We start from the raw sequence: 19,991 nt of genomic DNA, 5'->3' as shown, positions 1-19,991 counted from the left end.
CAGCAGTACGACCCAAACCACTAAAATCCATTGACTATGAGTACTGCCACCCCCTGCTGGTCACCTGTGTGTAATGCAGCACCCCCAACCCAAGCCACTAAAATCCACGAATGACCATGAATTATGTCGCCCTCTGCTGGTCACCTGTGTATAATGCAGCACTAAGACCCAAACCACTACAATCCAATGACCATGAGTTCTGCCACCCCCTGCTGGTCACCTGTGTGTAATGCAGCACTGCGACCCAAACCACTAAAATCCACGAATGACCATGAGTTATGACGCCCTCTGCTGGTCACCTATGTGTAATGCAGCACTGCGACCCAAACCACTACAATCCAATGACCATGAGTTCTGCCACCCCCTGCTGGTCACCTGTGTGTAATGCAGCACTGCAACCCAAACCACTAAAATCCATAAAATTACCATGAGTTATGGCTCCCTCTGCTGGTCACCTGTGTGTAATGCAGCATTGCAATCCAAAACATTGAGAGCCATTGATTGCCTCATCCATAGAGCACTGCAACCCAACATATTGAGAGCCATGGATGGCCTCATCCACAGAGCACTGCTACCCCCTGCTGGTCACCTGTGTGTATTGCAGCACTGTGACCCAAACCACTAAAATTCATGAATGACCATGAGTTCTGCCGCCCTCTGCTGGTCACCTGTGTGTAATGCAGCACTGCAACCCAAAACATGGAGAGCCATGGATGATCTCATCCACAGAACACTGCCACCCCCTGCTGGTCACCTATGTGTAATGCAGCACCCCCAAGCAAAACCACTAGAATCCATGAATGACCATGAGTTATGGCTCCCTCTGCTGGTCACCTGTGTGTAATGCAGCACTGCAATCTAAAACATAAAACATTGAGAGCCATAGATTGCCTCATCCACAGAGCACTGCAACCCAAAATATTGAGAGCCATGGGTAACCTCATCCACAGAGCACTGACGCCCCCTGCTGGTCACCTGTGTGTAATGCAGCACCCCCAACCTAAACCACTAAAATACAATGACCATGAGTTCCGTCGCTCTCTACTGGTCACCTGAATGTAATGCAGCACCCTATCCTAAACCACTATGAGTTATGAATGACTTCATCCACAGAGCACTGCTGCCCCCAACTGGTCATTTGTGGGTACTGCAGCACCCCATTCTAAACCATTGAGAGCTAAAAAATAACCTCATCCACAGAGCCTTGCCATCCTCTGCTGGTCACCTGTGTTTAATGCAGCTTCCAGACCCGAACCACTACGAGTCATGAATTATCTTATCCACAGAGCGCTACCACCCTCTGCTGGTCACCTTTGTGAAATGCAGAACCCAAACCACTGAGAGCTTTGAATTACTTCATCCTCAGAGCTCTGTCACCCTCTGCTGGTCACTTGTGTGTAATGTAGCATCACTTTCTGCTGGTCACTGAAAACAAACTTCTCATGCGCAATACAGATTATCAGCGCACAAAAGAGAGCGCAGTGGCAAGGGAGACAAGCGAGTAGGAGAGACAGCAAGAGCACAAAAGCAAAAGCAGGAGAGAGAACATGAAAACAACATTGCTAGGGAGAAAATTAAATAGAGCAAGAGCACAGGAGAAAGAGAGCGCAAGAGAGGGAGCAAGAGCACAATAAAGGGCACAGGAAAGAGAGAAAGAGAAACAGAGAAAGTGCTAGAACAAGCACATGAGACAGAGCAAGAAAATGAGAAAGCAAGTAAAAGAGCAAGAGAACAGGGAAAGGAGGACCAGGGCTTGAGAGAGAGCGTGAACACAGCATATTAGATCACCAGCCAGAGAACAAGAGAGCATGCGCAGACAAGAGAGCATGAAGGAGCATGCAGGCAAGAGCGCGATGAGCGCGCAGGCAAGAGCGCAAGAAGGAGTGCACAGGCATAAGCACAATAGAAAGCGTACAGGCGAGTGCACATGAGAATGCAAGTAAAAGAGCAAGAGCGCAAGGAGGAGCGCACAGGCAAGAGCGCAAAGGAGGAGCGCGCAGGCAAGAGCTCAAAGGAGGAGCGCACAGGCAAGAGCTCAAAGGAGGAGCGCGCAGGCAAGAGCGCAAGGAGGACCGCGCAGGCAAGAGCGCAAGGAGGACCGCACAGGCAAGAGCGCAAGGAGGACCGCACAGGCAAGAGCGCAAGGAGGAGTGCGCAGGCAAGAGCGCAAGGAGGAGCACGCAGGCAAAAGCGCAAGCAGGAGCGCGCAGGCAGAAGCGCAAGCAGGAGCGCGCAGGCAAGAGTGAAAGGAGGAGCGTGCAGGAAAGAGCGCAAGGAGCGCGCAAGCGAGTGCGCAAGCGAGATCAAAGAGCATAACAGAATGCAAAGATAAGAGCTCAAAAGAGAAAAGAAAATAGAGCAAGAGCACAGGAGAAAGAGTGCAAGAGAGGGTGCAAGAGAGGGAGCAAGAGCACAATGAAGGGCACAGGCAGGAGAGCAAGAGAGAAAATGAGAGAGAATGCTAGAACAAGCGCAAGAAAACAAGAATGCAAGAAAGTAAAAGAGAGCAAGAGCACAGGGAAAAGAAAACTAGAGAGGAGATCACCAGCAAGAGAACACAACAATGTAAGAGATCAACAACAAAAGCACAAAACAGCGCGCAGGCAAGAGCGCCCCCCCATAAAAAACATCCACATACTACAAATGCACCAAGGAAGCCGGTCAGAGGTTCTGATTGCTGCACTCGGTGGGTACCTGGATCCAGGTGGGCGAAGGAGCCAATCACAAAGTCCAGGGTGGAGACGGCCAATAGGAACAGGAGCAGCAGCTGCAGCCGAATGATCCACTTCACTCCGGCCAGGTTGATTCCCAGCAATCCCAGCAGCACAGCCAGTGAGATGCCGCGCACCGCCCAGGTACTCTGCAGGTGGAGGAGGTCGGAGATGGACTCTGCGAAGCCGGTGATGTACATGGCGCCTGCAACACACTGAGGAACAGAGATTGTACAATCTTCCCCAGATCTACCAACTCTGCACTGATTGGATACAAATTGTATGGGTAAGAGAGAAGAGCAGAGCTGTCTGTGCGGTGTAATTTCCCAGAAATCCACTGTTCATCTCCTCTTCTGAAGATGCTAGTTGCCTGGCTCCCATGATGGTCCTCTGGTTTCAATGTTTTTGGGGTCACCAACCCGAAGAAGCATGTAGATCTGACGCTCCGAGTTCACCTGCTGCATGCATTCTTGTTCCAGATCATAGTCAGCCAGGCAGCTAGCATTTTCAAAAGCAATAAACAATAATAAGATCTAAAAACCCCAAAACATAAAAGTAATTTCAGCTCAGCCCTCCTTAGTTTTCCTTTTTTTTCCCCCTTGGTGATCCTGCCAGTAACACACTTCCTGTCCTGGGTAACAACACTCCCTGCACTGTATTCCATGGAGGAGAAACGCTGTCACCCTAGAACAGGACTACAGAACACCTCCCCCTTTCCTCATCTCTATAACATTGGAAGCTGGTGTTCTGTAGTCCACGGAGATAGCTGGAAACAATGTAGGTGATAAGAGTGAAGCGGAGGCAGAGAGCACAGGTAGTGATCAGCTTCCTGGATATCTGTCAGGATCAACAGGGATTTGCTGTTATTGAACAGATATAAGTAGATATTTCAATGGGATAATTAACAGATTCCCGAAATATTATATATACCCTGGGTGCCAGGAGCACAGGAGCCGGGTGCGGCCAGACACCAGGAGCCTGGTGCGGCCAGGATCAGGGGAGCCCGGGGCGGGCAGACGCCGGGAGCACGGGAGCCCGGGGCGGGCAGACGCCGGGAGCACGGGAGCCCGGGGCGGCCAGACGCCGGGAGCACGGGAGCCCGGGGCGGCCAGACGCCGGGAGCACGGGAGCCCGGGGCGGCCAGACGCCGGGAGCACGGGAGCCCGGGGCGGCCAGACGCCGGGAGCACGGGAGCCCGGGGCGGCCAGACGCCAGGAGCACGGGAGCCCGGGGCGGCCAGACGCCAGGAGCACGGGAGCCCGGGGCGGCCAGACGCCAGGAGCACAGGAGCCCGGTGCGGCCAGACGCCAGGAGCACAGGAGCCCGGTGCGGCCACACGCCAGGAGCACAGGAGCCCGGTGCGGCCAGACGCCAGGAGCACAGGAGCTCGGTGCGGCCAGACGCCAGGAGCACAGGAGCCCGGTGCGGCCAGACGCCAGGAGCACAGGAGCCCGGTGCGGCCACACGCCAGGAGCACAGGAGCCCGGTGCGGCCAGACGCCAGGAGCACAGGAGCTCGGTGCGGCCAGACGCCAGGAGCACAGGAGCCCGGTGCGGCCAGACGCCAGGAGCACAGGAGCCCGGTGCGGCCAGACGCCAGGAGCACAGGAGCCCGGTGCGGCCAGACGCCAGGAGCACAGGAGCCCGGTGCGGCCAGACGCCAGGAGCACAGGAGCCCGGTGCGGCCAGACGCCAGGAGCACAGTGCGGCCAGACGTCAGGAGCACAGGAGCCCGGTGCGGCCAGACACCAGGAGCCCGGTGCGGCCAGATGCCGGGAGCACAGAGCCAGGTGTATGGAATGTATTATTTCATATTTGTCTTCTAAATTTTATGTTTTTATTAGTTTTACGATGAAGGCGGGAGATAAACGCACCCTTGAAGTCACATGACACAGAACATTTACACAATCATTTCATCCCCTTACCTGGCCGAATATGTAGAGGAGCCCCACCGTTCCTCCAACCTTCCCCCCCAGCACGGTGGAGATCATGGAGTATACACCGCCACTGCCAATGCTGCACCGCTCACACACGCCGATTCCCGATAACACCGTCACCAGCGCCACCAGGATGACAAAGGAGACCAGGAAGATACCGAGGAGGATGCCGGTGTTACCCTGCGAGGAGAACGGGACTCAGTAAACCAGAAATGACACTAAAGAGAGTGAAATGTCATCATTGCGGGTCTGTTCTGTTCCGGAACTTTCCTCTGATGAGGATCAAAATATTACACACAAATAAATACAACTCTAAATATTTATGTTATCCCATGTGGCTTTGTGTGGTGCTGTTACAGTGACATCTATAGGCAGAAATTGGGTACTACAATAGAAAATCTCTGAACAATTTATTAGGTCTCTGGTGTCGGATCGGACCTCCAGAACAGCTGAAGACCATCACAGTGCTGGACATTCTCTCGGTGGATTTGCCTCCATGCTGGATGATTGGTATTCTGCATTTCCTGCATGTGTGGACAGCCATCCATCCTGCAATCCCCACTCATCCCAAAGGTGTTCTATTGGATGGAGATCTGGGGACTGGGCGCCCAATCAGAGCTTGTATAGATTGTCACACACATGGCAGACTATTACACGCATGTACATGCCATTTTCCTGCTGGAAGTAGCCACCAGAATGTCTATACAGGTAAACAATGCTACCACACCGGGGCGGGGGGGGGGGGGGGGTGCACTGTATACAAATCCAAATTATGTTTGGACTTAGCCTTTAACTTTGGCCCCATGCCTCAGAGGCAGTACAGGGGCATCCGTCCCTCAGGGGGCGGGACAGTGGGGCATCCGTCCATCAGGGGGCGGGACAGTGGGGCATCCGTCCCTCAGGGGGTGGGACAGTGGGGCATCCGTCCATCAGGGGGCGGGACAGTGGGGCATCCGTCCATCAGGGGGCGGGACAGTAGGGCATCCGTCCCTCAAGGGGCGGGACAGTGGGGCATCCAGGGGCCATACACGGGCATGAATCCCTTTAGAGACCGTACAATGGTATGAGTCCCTCAGAGGCCGGACAATGGTATCAGCCCCTCAGAGGCCGGACAATGGTATCAGCCCCTCAGAGGCCGGACAATGGTATCAGCCCCTCAGAGGCCGGACAATGGTATCAGCCCCTCAGAGGCCGGACAATGGTATCAGCCCCTCAGAGGCAGGATAATGGTATCAGTCCCTCAGAGGGCCATACAATGGTATCAGTCCCTCAGAGGGCCATACAATGGTATCAGTCCCTCAGAGGGCCATACAATGGTATCAGTCCCTCAGAGGGCCATACAATGGTATCAGTCCCTCAGAGGGCCATACAATGGTATCAGTCCCTCAGAGGGCCATACAATGGTATCAGTCCCTCAGAGGGCCATACAATGGTATCAGTCCCTCAGAGGGCCATACAATGGTATCAGTCCCTCAGAGGGCCATACAATGGTATCAGTCCCTCAGAGGGCCATACAATGGTATCAGTCCCTCAGAGGGCCATACAATGGTATCAGTCCCTCAGAGGGCCATACAATGGTATCAGTCCTTCAGAGGCCGGACAAGGGTATCAGTCCCTCAGAGGCCGGACAAGGGTATCAGTCCCTCAGAGGCCGGACAATGGTATCAGGCCCTCAGAGGGCCGGACAATGGTATCAGGCCCTCAGAGGGCCGGACAATGGTATCAGGCCCTCAGAGGGCCGGACAATGGTATCAGGCCCTCAGAGGGCCGGACAATGGTATCAGGCCCTCAGAGGGCCGGACAATGGTATCAGGCCCTCAGAGGGCCGGACAATGGTATCAGGCCCTCAGAGGGCCGGACAATGGTATCAGGCCCTCAGAGGGCCGGACAATGGTATCAGGCCCTCAGAGGGCCGGACAATGGTATCAGGCCCTCAGAGGGCCGGACAATGGTATCAGGCCCTCAGAGGGCCGGACAATGGTATCAGGCCCTCAGAGGGCCGGACAATGGTATCAGGCCCTCAGAGGGCCGGACAATGGTATCAGGCCCTCAGAGGGCCGGACAATGGTATCAGGCCCTCAGAGGGCCGGACAATGGTATCAGGCCCTCAGAGGGCCGTACAATGGTATCAGGCCCTCAGAGGCCGGACAATGGCATCAGTCCCTCAGAGGACGGACAATGGCATCAGTCCCTCAGAGGCCGGACAATGGCATCAGTCCCTCAGAGGCCGGACAATGGCATCAGTCCCTCAGAGGCCGGACAATGGCATCAGTCCCTCAGAGGCCGGACAATGGCATCAGTCCCTCAGAGGCCGGACAATGGCATCAGTCCCTCAGAGGCCGGACAATGGTATCATTACAGATCTACATTCATTATTATTAATTGACTTTCATCATCAATGTGGCACTCCAGACAGTTCAGCCCTCAGAGTTGCCCCCCAGGCTGACACTCACCACCAGCCAGCCGGTGCGGAGAAATAAAACCACCCCAAAAATGTTGATCATACAGGATGTGAAGACGCCGTCCCACGTGCCGAAGAGAACCGGTTCCCAAACAAATAGCTGGATCTTCCACCAGGGCTGGGACTGCAGCTGTGACACCTAGACAAGGAAAACAAGGAGACACGTGAGCCAACATCGAACGTCCGGGCCATAGGGGGAGGGGTGAGAAGATTAGGGGGACTAGAATGTTACATCCAAGACACATGTGGAGGGGGGAGGGGGGGATCAGGGCAGGGCACACAACACGGGGACACAGAGCACTACAAATAGAAAGACCAACACTATGATGTCACTATCACAGTCCCCGCCCCTGAGGTCCCGACTAACCTGCTCCTCCACCACGGTTGTGGTCCCTGTACAGGAACTGGAAGAGATACAATGATGGACGGATTGTGAGAATTGGGGGCCCCCCGGGTTTACCAATCCTCAGGACCAATAAGAAGACAGAATGAGCCAGCAGGAACAAACATTAATAATATAAAGGAAAGTTGGGGAGGGAATGTGCCGCCTCGGCTCCGCCTACCTGGGCGTCCTCATGGAAGAGGTCGGTGATGTTTCCACTCTCTGCCATATCTCCGGATTTGATTCTACCGTTCATGTTGGGATCTTGTGGTAAAGATGTCACGATGATGTCACCTGTAGAGAGTCATGTGACCAGTCCAGCCGGGCCGCAGTGCCCCGCCCCACCTCATGATGATGCTACAATGTAACAGAAGAAATTATATGAAGTGCTGATTGGTGGAACATTGGATAAGCGGAATATTGGTAGTTACAGGAGGAGGTGCTTATGGGAAGCCAATCCTTTCTAGATGAAGTTCTGGATAGATTAGGGATCAGTAGGGACCTCCACCTGTGTCCTGTGTAGGAAATTTCCCTTTACTTCCTCTTACAGAGTCCATACCGGAAATCCCCCTTACACAGATAACACGGGAACAGGTGTCCCTATTAGTTCCCCGTGTCCCTATTAGTTCCTGGTGTCCCTAGTCTGGCGACAAACCTGAACACAAAAACTGGATCGGACATTTTACATCCTTGCTGTCCCGTATTTCCATTACAGAAAACATTCACAGATTTGGAGAGTCTCCCTCTGCTGGCCATCCATATGTCACTGCAGTCACTCAGCACCCCTGATCAAACAACTGGTGAGACTGAAGGTTGCCCATGTAGAGCGCCTGGTAAAGGACAGCAGGAAGTCCCTTCTTCACCTACAAACATGAAGACTCAGCAGCAGGAAAAAAAAGGGTTAAAATAAACAAAGGGGGGGGGGCGAAGCCCGGAGTCTGCAGATCAGGGTGTATGGGGTGTATAAGGGGGAGGTACTTCCATGTGGACATATTCTATCTGCCCGCCCCCACCCCTATTCCGGTCTCACCTGTTCCCCTCCCTGGACTCGCTGCACCTGTTACACCGGTCCCCCCCCCCCCCTCCAGGGACGGAATGCGGACAAACAAAGCACAGCTGTAATCCAATCCTCAGCCTGGAAAGGGTTAATGAGAGTAAACCTCCACCTGCCTTCTACTTCCTCCTCGTATCCGGGACCGCCCGCCATCCAATGAGGGGTCACCCCCCCCACACATACTACAGGGGTCACCCACATTCCACCCCCCCCCACACTACGGGGGTCACCCACATTCCACCCCCCCACACTACGGGGGTCACCAACATTCCAACCCCCCACACTATGGGGGTCACCCACATTCCACCCCCCCACACACACTACGGGGGTCACCCACATTCCACCCCCCCCCCCCCACACTACGGGGGTCACCCACATTCCAACCCCCCGCAATACAGGGGTCACCCAAATTATACCCCCCCCCCCACACACACACTACGGGGGTCACCCACATTTCACCCCCCACAATACGGGGTCACCCCCCCCACACATACTACAGGGGTCACCCACATTACACCCCCCCACACACTACGGGGGTCACCCAAATTCCACCCCCCCACACTACGGGGGTCACCCAAATTATACCCCCCCCCCACACACACACTACGGGGGTCACCCACATTTCACCCCCCACAATACGGGGTCACCCCCCCCACACATACTACAGGGGTCACCCACATTACACCCCCCCACACACTACGGGGGTCACCCAAATTCCACCCCACACACACTACAGGGGTCACCCAAATTATACCCCCCCCCCACACACACACTACGGGGGTCACCCACATTTCACCCCCCACAATACGGGGTCACCCCCCCCACACATACTACAGGGGTCACCCACATTACACCCCCCCACACACTACGGGGGTCACCCAAATTCCACCCCCCCACACTACGGGGGTCACCCACATTCCACCCCCTGTCCCCACAATATGGGGATCACCCACATTCCACTCCCCCCACACACTATGGGGGTCACCGAAATTCTAACCCCCCACAATACAGGGGTCACCCACATTTCACCCCCCCACACTACGGGGGTCACCCACATTTCACCCCCCCCCCCACACTACGGGGGTCACCCACATTCCACCCCTCCGCCCCCACAATATGGGGATCACCCACATTCCACTGCCACCACACACAGACACTCCACCCCTGCCCCCCCCCACACTACAGAGTGGTCACCTACACCCCCCCCCCCACAATACGGGGGTCACCAACATTCCACACCCCCCCCACACACACACACACACACACACACACACACAATAGGGGTCACCCACATTCCACCCCCCCCCCCCACACTTCGGGGGTCACCCACATTTCACCCCCCCCCACAATACGGGGGTCACCCACATTTCACCCCCCCCACACTATGGGGGTCACCCACATTAAACCCCCCCCCCCCACTATGGGGGTCACCCACATTCCACCCCCCCCCCCACACTTTACAGGGGTCACCCACAATCTGCCCCACACAATACTGGGGTCACCCACATTCCACCCCCCACACTACAGGGGCCACCCCCCCACAAACACACACTACAGGGGTCACCCCACATTCCATCCCCCTTCCACACTACAGGGGTCACAAACATTCCACCTCCCACAATAGGGGGGTCACCCACATTCCCCCCCCCCCACACTACAGGGGCCACCCCCCACACTACGGGGGTCACCCACATTCCACCCCCCCCCCACACTACGGGGGTCACCCCACATTCCTCCCCCTCCACACTACGGGGGTCACCCACATTACCCCCCCCCCCACAATACAGGGGTCACCCACATTCCACCCCCCCCACAATACGGGGGTCACCCACATTCCACCCCCCCCCCCACAATACGGGGGTCACCCACATTCCACCCCCCCCCCCCTATAGGTGTCACCCACATTTATCCCGCCCACACTATGGGGGTCACCGGCATTCCACCCCCTGTCCCCACAATATGGGGATCACCCACATTCCACTCCCCCCACACACTACGGCGGTCACCGAACTTCCACCCCCCCCCCCACACACTACGGGGGTTACCCCACATTCCACCCCTCCTCCCACACCACTGGGGTCACAGACACTCCACCCCTCCCCCCCCACACTACGGGGGGGGTCACAGACACTCCACCCCCCACACTACGGGGGGGGGTCACTGCCATTCTACCCCCCACTGCAGTTTCACATTTCACCCCCCCACACTACAGGGTCACCGACATTCCACCCCCCGCCCCCACAACATGGGGGTCACCCACATTCCACTCCCCCCCCCCCCACACTACGGGGGGTCACCAAAATTCCACCCCCCTACACTACGGCGGTCACCGAAATTCCACCCCCCCCCACACACTACGGGGGTTACCCCACATTCCACCCCTCCTCCCACACCACTGGGGTCACAGACACTCCACCCCTCCCCCCCACACTACGGGGGGGGTCACAGACACTCCACCCCCCACACTACGGGGGGGGGGTCACTGCCATTCTACCCCCCACTGCAGTTTCACATTTCACCCCCCCACACTACAGGGTCACCGACATTCCACCCCCCGCCCCCACAACATGGGGGTCACCCACATTCCACTCCCCCCCCCCACACTACGGGGGGTCACCAAAATTCCACCCCCCTACACTACGGCGGTCACCGAAATTCCACCCCCCCACACACTACGGGGGTTACCGCATATTCCACCCCTCCTCCCACACCACCACACTACGGGGGGGTCACTGCCATTCTACCCCCCACTGCAGTGGTCACTGACACTACACCCCCCCCAACAATACTGGGGTCACCAATACCCCACCCCCCACACACTACGGGGGTCACCGACACTCCGTCACCCCCCGCACCCCATGGGGGGCACTGCACTCCACAACACACACACTATGGGGGCCACCGACACCACCACCCCCACTGCAGGGGTCACCAAAACTCCACCACCACCCCCCACACTGATTTCTCTAATTTCCTGCTGTGTCTCTGGTACAGGAAGTGCAGGAAATCTTCCCCACTGGAGACAGGAGGAAGAATAAACTGATAAATGTCAGAGATAAGAATCGGCACAAACTGAGACAGATCGTCCTCAACGATTAGAATCAAACCCTACAGAGTTCAGGGGTGAGCTGACATCTCTTTCCTGAGAGTCGGGAGACACCCTACAGATACCCCCAATACCTGAGAGATACCCCTAATACTCAACAGATACCCCAAACTTGGAGAGGAACCCCCAATCACCAACACATACCCCAAACCCTGAGCGACATCCCCAATACCCAACAGATACTCCAAAACCCTGAGGGGGTTCCAAACCCTGAGAGATACCCCCCAATACCTGACAAATACCCCAAACCCTGAGCGACATCCCCAATAACCAACAGATACTCTAAACCCTGTGGGGGTTCCAAACCCTGAGAGATACCCCCAATACCTGACAAATACCCCCAATCACCAACACATACCCCAAAACCTGAGAGATACCCCAAACAGATACTTTAAAGCCTGAGAGATGCCCCCAATGCTCAACAGATACCCCAAACCCTGAGAGATGTCCTCCAATATCCTATAGATACTCAAAAGCCTGAGAGATACCCCGAATACCCAACAGATACCCCAAAACCCCAGATTTCACCAATCACAACAGATACCCTAAACCTTTAGAGATCTCCCAAATGCCCCACAGATACCCTCAATTCCCAACAGATACCCCAACCATGAAATATCCCCAATGCCAAACAGATAACCCACCCCCCAATAAATACCCCAAATCTTGAGATACTTTCAAGGCCCAACAGAAACCTCTATGCCTGACAAATACCCCAAAATGTGAGAGATACCCCCAAAGCCCAGCAGGTACCCCAAATCTTGAGAGATACCCTCATGCCCAACAGGTAACAGATACCCCCAACAGACACCCCAAACGTTAAGAGATACTCCTAATGCTCAACCGATATCTTCTTACATCAGATACCCCAAACCTTGAGAGATACCCCCCCCCCTACCCCAACAGTACCCCAATCTTTGACAGATACCCCCACTGTTCAATAGATAGCTCAAATTCCCAAGAGATACTCTAACCCTTGAGAGATATCTCCAATGCCCCGCAAATAACTCCCAATTTCTGATATATACCACAATGCTCCCAGTGCACAACAGATACCTCTAACTGTGGACAGATACCCCAAACCCAGAGAGATACCAGCAATGCCCACCAGGTACTCCGAAACCCCAACAGATACCTCAAACTCTGAAAGATACTCCCAATGCTCAGATACTACCCATTCCGTCAGATACCCCAAACCTGAGAGATACCCCTAAATGTCCAACAAATACACCCAATGCCCAAAAGATATCCCAACCCTTGAGAGATACAGTAAGGGAAAAAAAGAGTATATTTGATCCCCTGCTGATTTTGTAAGTTTGCCCATTAACAAAGAAATGATCAGTCTATAATTTTATTGGTCGGTTTATTTTACCAGTGAGAGACAGAATAACAACAAAAATATCCAGAAAAACGCATTTCATAAAAGTTATAAATTGATTTGCATTTTAATGAGTGAAATAAGTATTTGACCCCCAACCAATCAGCAAGATTTCGGGCTCCCAGGTGTATTCTGTACAGGTAATGAGCTGAGATTAGGAGGATTCTCTTATAGGGAGTGCTCCTAATCTCAGCTTGTTACCTGTATAGAAGACACCTGTCCACAGAATCAATCAATCAGATTCCAATCTCTCCACCATGGCCAAGACCAAAGAGCTGTCCAAGGATGTCAGGGAGAAGATTGGAGACCTACACAAGGCTGGAATGGCTACAAGACCATCGCCAAGCAGCTTGGTGAGAGGTGACAACAGTTGGTTGGAAGAAACACAAAATAACTGTCAGTCTCCCTCAGTCTGGGGCTCCATGGAAGATCTCACCTCATGGAGGATCAATGATGATGGAGATCGGTGAGGAATCAGCCCAGAACTACACCGGAGAATCTTCTCAATGATCTCAGCTGGGACCATCGTCACCAAGAAAACAATTGGTAACACACTACCCCATGGAGGACTGAAATCCTGCAGCACCCGCAAGGTCCCCCTGCTCAGGAAATCACATGGTACAGCCCGTCTGATGACTGCTAATGAACATCTGAATGATTCAGAGGAGAACTGGGGGAAAGTGTTGTGGGCAGATGAGACCAAAATTGAGCTCTTTGGCATCAACTCAACTCACCGTGTTTGGAGGAGGAGGAGGAATGCTGCCTATGACCCCAAGAACTCCATCCCCCACCATCACACATGGAGGAGGAAACATTATGCCTTCGGGGTAATTTTCTGCTAAGGGTACAGGACAACCTGACTGCTGACCGCATCAAAGGGATGTTGGACGGGGTCATGTACCATCAAATCTTGGGTGACAACCTCCTTCCCTCAGCCAGGGCATTGAAAACTAGACATGGATGGGTATTACAGCATGACAATGACCCAAAACCCACGGCCAAGGCAATAAAGGAGTGGCTCAGTCTCCAGACCCTAATCCCATAGAAAGTATGTGGAGGGAGATGAAGGTTCGTGTTATCAAAGGTCAGCCTCCAAACCTTATTCCCCCCCCCCCCCCCACACACACCTCTTTGTAGGGTATGTACTGTATAGGTGGGCATAGTGAAGATATGCCCCCCTTCGGAGGGTATGTACTGTATATGTGGACACAGTCGTATGCCGCCCCCACCTCTTCAGAAGGTATGTACTGTATAGGTGGGCACAGTCATTGTATGCCCCCCTTCAGAGGGTATGTACTGTATAGGTGGGCACAGTCATTGTATGCCCCCACCCCCACCCCTTTGGAGGGTATGTAGCACTGCATAGGTGGGCACAGTCATTGTATGCCCCCCCTTCAGAGGGTGTATATGCCCCCCCTTCAGAGGGTGTATACTGTAAAGTTGGGCATAGTCATTGTATGACCCCCTTCGGAGGGTATGTACTGTATATGTTGGCACAGTCATTGCATGCTCCCTCTCCCCCCCCCCCCCCCCCACTCGGAGGGTATGTACTGTATATGTGAGCACAGTCACTGTATGCCCTCCATCCCTTCGGAGGGTATGTACTGTATAGGTGGGCACAGTCAGTGTACAGTGTCCCTCCCCCACCCCTCCGGAGGGTATGTACTGTATATACAGTATGTGGGAACAGTCATCGTATAGACAACCTCATCAGTATGCTGGCTCTCTGACAGGAGGAGAGAGCAGAGAGACGACCTCATAAGTATTCAGATACTCCTTCCCTGTCCAATCAGCAAGCCTAGTTTAAGGATCTGGTTGTGTCGCCTCGTAGGGCATACAGGATCACAAAACTGACCAAACAGAAGTATGAACAGTCCGGCAGGTAAATCTGTTCCTGTGTGCAGTGTGTGTTTACTCACAATCCCAACAATGATCTGCAAAGGAGACTCCGCTACCGTCCACAGAAAGGGGAGGAGCCGGGAACCCCCGAATACAAAATGTATACCCACCCAGGGGGCATAGAAGGGGCAATAATGAACATTCTGCACAGAATCCAGAGTGACACAGAACATTTGTATTTATCCTAACAGTGACCCCAACTGACTCACACGGGGTCAGGAGCACCGGTCATACACAGCGGAGGCGACAACCAATCCGTGTGCTGCACTAAAGCTGCCCACACACTCTACAACCTGATTGTACAATTTCTGTATAATCTCCATTAGAGTTAGAAAACCTTAACAGGACTTTCAATTGGTATCCAATCAGGAGGTTGTACAATCAGATTGTAGAGTGTATGGTCAGTGATAGCATTGATGGGCTACATTCCCCAAAACCTAGACCACACCCACACAATGTCTGCTCCCCACCCCAAAACCTAGACCACACCCACACCCACACAAAGTCTGCCCCCCCCCCCATGGGTACGGTGTGACAGGTCCACTTTACATATATTTTTATTTTAAATAAAATAGAAATCTTCATCTGAAACTTCATCTGTGTACAAAACACACAGGCCAGGTGTACCGTATACAGGTGTATAATATACAGGTGTACCGTATACAGGTGTATAATATACAGGTGTACCGTATACAGGTGTATAATATACAGGTGTGCCGTATACAGGTGTATAATATACAGGTGTGCCGTATACAGGTGTATAATATACAGGTGTGCCGTATACAGGTGTATAATATACAGGTGTGCCGTATACAGGTGTATAATATACAGGTGTGCCGTATACAGGTGTACCGTATACAGGTGTATAATATACAGGCCAGGTGTACCGTATACAGGTGTATAATATACAGGTGTGCCGTATACAGGTGTATAATATACAGGTGTGTCGTATACAGGTGTATAATATACAGGTGTGCCGTATACAGGTGTATAATATACAGGCCAGGTGTACCGTATACAGGTGTATAATATACAGGTGTATAATATACAGGTGTATAATATACAGGTGTACCGTATACAGGTGTATAATATACAGGCGTACCGTATACAGGTGTATAATATACAGGCCAGGTGTACCGTATACAGGTGTATAATATACAGGCGTACCGTATACAGGTGTATAATATACAGGCCAGGTGTACCGTATACAGGTGTATAATATACAGGCCAGGTGTACCGTATACAGGTGTACCGTATACAGGTGTGCCGTATACAGGTGTATAATATACAGGCCAGGTGTACCGTATACAGGTGTATAATATACAGGTGTACCGTATACAGGTGTATAATATACAGGTGTGCCGTATACAGGTGTATAATATACAGGTGTGCCGTATACAGGTGTATAATATACAGGTGTGCCGTATACAGGTGTATAATATACAGGTGTGCCGTATACAGGTGTATAATATACAGGTGTGCCGTATACAGGTGTACCGTATACAGGTGTATAATATACAGGCCAGGTGTACCGTATACAGGTGTATAATATACAGGTGTGCCGTATACAGGTGTATAATATACAGGTGTGTCGTATACAGGTGTATAATATACAGGTGTGCCGTATACAGGTGTATAATATACAGGCCAGGTGTACCGTATACAGGTGTATAATATACAGGTGTATAATATACAGGTGTATAATATACAGGTGTACCGTATACAGGTGTATAATATACAGGCGTACCGTATACAGGTGTATAATATACAGGCCAGGTGTACCGTATACAGGTGTATAATATACAGGCGTACCGTATACAGGTGTATAATATACAGGCCAGGTGTACCGTATACAGGTGTATAATATACAGGCCAGGTGTACCGTATACAGGTGTACCGTATACAGGTGTGCCGTATACAGGTGTATAATATACAGGCCAGGTGTACCGTATACAGGTGTATAATATACAGGTGTACCGTATACAGGTGTATAATATACAGGTGTGCCGTATACAGGTGTATAATATACAGGTGTGCCGTATACAGGTGTGCCGTATACAGGTGTACCGTATACAGGCCAGGTGTACCGTATACAGGTGTATAATATACAGGTGTGCCGTATACAGGTGTATAATATACAGGTGTGTCGTATACAGGTGTATAATATACAGGTGTGCCGTATACAGGTGTATAATATACAGGTGTGCCGTATACAGGTGTATAATATACAGGTGTACTGTATACAGGTGTATAATATACAGGCCAGGTGTACCGTATACAGGTGTATAATATACAGGTGTGCCGTATACAGGTGTATAATATACAGGCCAGGTGTACCGTATACAGGTGTATAATTTACAGGTGTGCCGTATACAGGTGTATAATATACAGGCCAGGTGTACCGTATACAGGTGTATAATATACAGGCCAGGTGTACCGTATACAGGTGTATAATATACAGGCCAGGTGTACCGTATACAGGTGTACCGTATACAGGTGTGCCGTATACAGGTGTGCCGTATACAGGCCAGGTGTGCCGTATACAGGTGTATAATATACAGGTGTACCGTATACAGGTGTATAATATACAGGCCAGGTGTACCGCATACAGGTGTATAATATACAGGTGTGCCGTATACAGGTGTATAATATACAGGCCAGGTGTACCGCATACAGGTGTATAATATACAGTTGTACCGTATACAGGTGTATAATATACAGGCCAGGTGTACCGTATACAGGTGTATAATATTAAGGGTTACAGTATACAGGTGTATAATATACAGGCCAGGTGTACCGCATACAGGTGTATAATATACAGTTGTACCGTATACAGGTGTATAATATACAGGCCAGGTGTACCATATACAGGTGTATAATATACAGGCCAGGTGTACCATATACAGGTGTATAATATACAGGTTTACTGTATACAGGTGTATAATATACAGGTGTACCGCATACAGGTGTATAATATGTACAGACCAGATACAGGTGTACAATATGTGTACCATATAAAGGTGTGTATGTAATAGACAGGCCAGGTGTACCATACACAGTGTATATAATATACAGGGGGTATATATAGATCCATCTCCTCCCCGTACACCGGGATCCCCGGCCGCCTCTAACTCACCGTCTCCCTCCCGGTCTCCGCTCGGTCCGCTGCGTCACCTGAGCCACGTGTGATTTGTCAGGCCCCGCCCCCTGTCACACCTAACCCCGCCCCTCCCGCCCATATGATAGAAAGTATCGGAATGACATCGCTGAGCGGTGATGAGAATAGATGTGATTGGGGGGGGGGGGGGGGGGAGACTCCGGAGCATTGCAGGGATGAGGATCCGATAGGCAGAATCACTCCCTACCTGCTGTGACCCCCCTCCCCCTATAGATCTCTCCCCCATTGTAAATCTCTCTCTCCCCCCACAGATTTAACCCTTTAGATCTCTCTCTCCTTCCTTAGATCTGTCCCCCCCCCCCACCCTCATAGTTCTCACCCCCCTCCCCCATAGGTCTCCTCCTCTCCCTGATTGTAGATCTCCACCCCCCCCCCCCCATAGATCTCTCTCCCTCTCCCTGCTTTTAGATTCCCCCCCCCCCAATAGGTCTCTGCCCCCCCCCCCCCATGGATCTCCCTCCCCCTCTCCTGCTGTTCATAGATCTCTCTCTCCCCTCCCTGCTTATAGATCTCCCCCCCCCCCCATAGATCTCCACCCCATCACCCCCTCTGCTCATAGATTTACCTCCCTCCATAGATCTCTCTCCCCCTCTCCTACTCTTCATAGATTTCTCTCCCCCATAAATCTCTCTCCCCCCTCCCTGATTATAGATTTCTCTACCTGCCCCTCTATAGATCTCTCACCCCCTCTCATACTACTCATAGATTTCTCCCAATCCCCCCCTCCATAGATCTCTCTCCCCCCCCACCCCACATATCCCTTTCCCCCCTTCACCCACATAGATCTCTCCCCCTCTCCTACTGCTCATAGATTTCTCTCGCCCCCATAGATCTCTCTCCCCTCCCCCTGCTTATAGATCTTTCTTTCTGCTCCCTATAGCTCTCCCTGCCTTCCTATAGATCTCTCCCTCTTCTCCCCCACATATATCTCTACCCCTCTACTTGCTGTTAGATCTCTATCCTTGCCCCCCATAGATCCCACTCCCCCCTCTCCCTACTTATAGATCTTTATTTATGCCCCCCCCATTGATCTCTCTCCCCCTTTCCTACTGCTCAAAGATCCCTCCCCCCCCCCCATTGATCTCTCTCCCCCCCCTCCTACTGCTCAAAAAAGATCCCCCCCCATTGATCTCTCTCCCCCCCCCCCCCTCCTACTGCTCAAAGATCCCTCTCCCCAGCCCTCCATATATCTCTCTCCCTCCCCTTGCTGTTAGATCTCTATCCTTGCCCCCCATAGATCCCACTCCCCTGCTTATAGACCTTTATTTCTGCCCTCCCTCCACACATATCTTTCCCCCCTTTCCTACTGCTCAAAGATCCCTCCCCCCCCCTCCATAGATCTCTCTCCCCTTTCCCACTGTTTATAGATATCTCCCTTCCCCCCACATATATCCCTTTCCCCCCTCCCCCCATAGATCTCTCTCCCCCTCTCCCTGAATTTAGATATCTCTCCCCCCTCAAAGATCTCTCTTCCCCTCTCCCTGCTTTAGATCTCTCTCCCTGCCTCCCCCCATATAGATCTCTCTCCTTCTCCCCCCATATAGATCTCTCTCCTTCTCCCCCCATATAGATCTCTCTCCTTCTCCCCCCCCCATAGATCTCTCTCCTTCTCCCCCCCCCATAGATCTCTCTCCTCCCCCCATATAGATCTATCTCCTTCTCCCCCCCATATAGATCTCTCTCCTTCTCCCCCCCCCATAGATCTCTCTCCCTGTCCCCCCCCATACAGTATAGATCTCTCTCCTTCTCCCCCATATAGATCTCTCTCCTTCTCCCCCCCCCATAGATCTCTCTCCCTGTCCCCCCCATACAGTATAGATCTCTCTCCTTCTCCCCCATATAGATCTCTCTCCTTCTCCCCCCCCATAGATCTCTCTCCCTGCCTC

General features: G+C 52.5%; 1 protein-coding gene and 1 long non-coding RNA gene across 2 annotated transcripts in view; one reads left to right on the top strand and one right to left on the bottom strand.

The window, feature by feature from the left end:
- The window catches only part of SLC12A8 (solute carrier family 12 member 8), a 46,050-nt gene extending 38,205 nt beyond the window's left edge, over window positions 1-7,845 (bottom strand). The window contains exons 1-4 of the mRNA XM_082261131.1: window positions 7,672-7,845; window positions 7,101-7,247; window positions 4,636-4,827; window positions 2,695-2,926 (exon numbers count right to left, since the gene is read on the bottom strand). Of these exons, the coding sequence (XP_082117257.1) occupies window positions 2,695-2,926; window positions 4,636-4,827; window positions 7,101-7,247; window positions 7,672-7,746 (646 nt within the window). The 5' untranslated portion in view covers window positions 7,747-7,845. The remainder of the gene's footprint in view (window positions 1-2,694; window positions 2,927-4,635; window positions 4,828-7,100; window positions 7,248-7,671) is intronic.
- LOC309558134 overlaps window positions 1-19,991 on the top strand; it is a 437,057-nt gene that overhangs the window by 29,138 nt on the left and 387,928 nt on the right. The gene's annotated exons all lie outside the window — the stretch shown is intronic.

The sequence above is a fragment of the Pelophylax lessonae genome, assembly GCF_965119305.1.
Source record: "Pelophylax lessonae genome assembly, chromosome: 6".
Taxonomy (NCBI): domain Eukaryota; kingdom Metazoa; phylum Chordata; class Amphibia; order Anura; family Ranidae; genus Pelophylax; species Pelophylax lessonae.
Note: the sequence above shows the minus strand (reverse complement) of the source record. Positions and strands in the feature narration are given on the sequence as shown.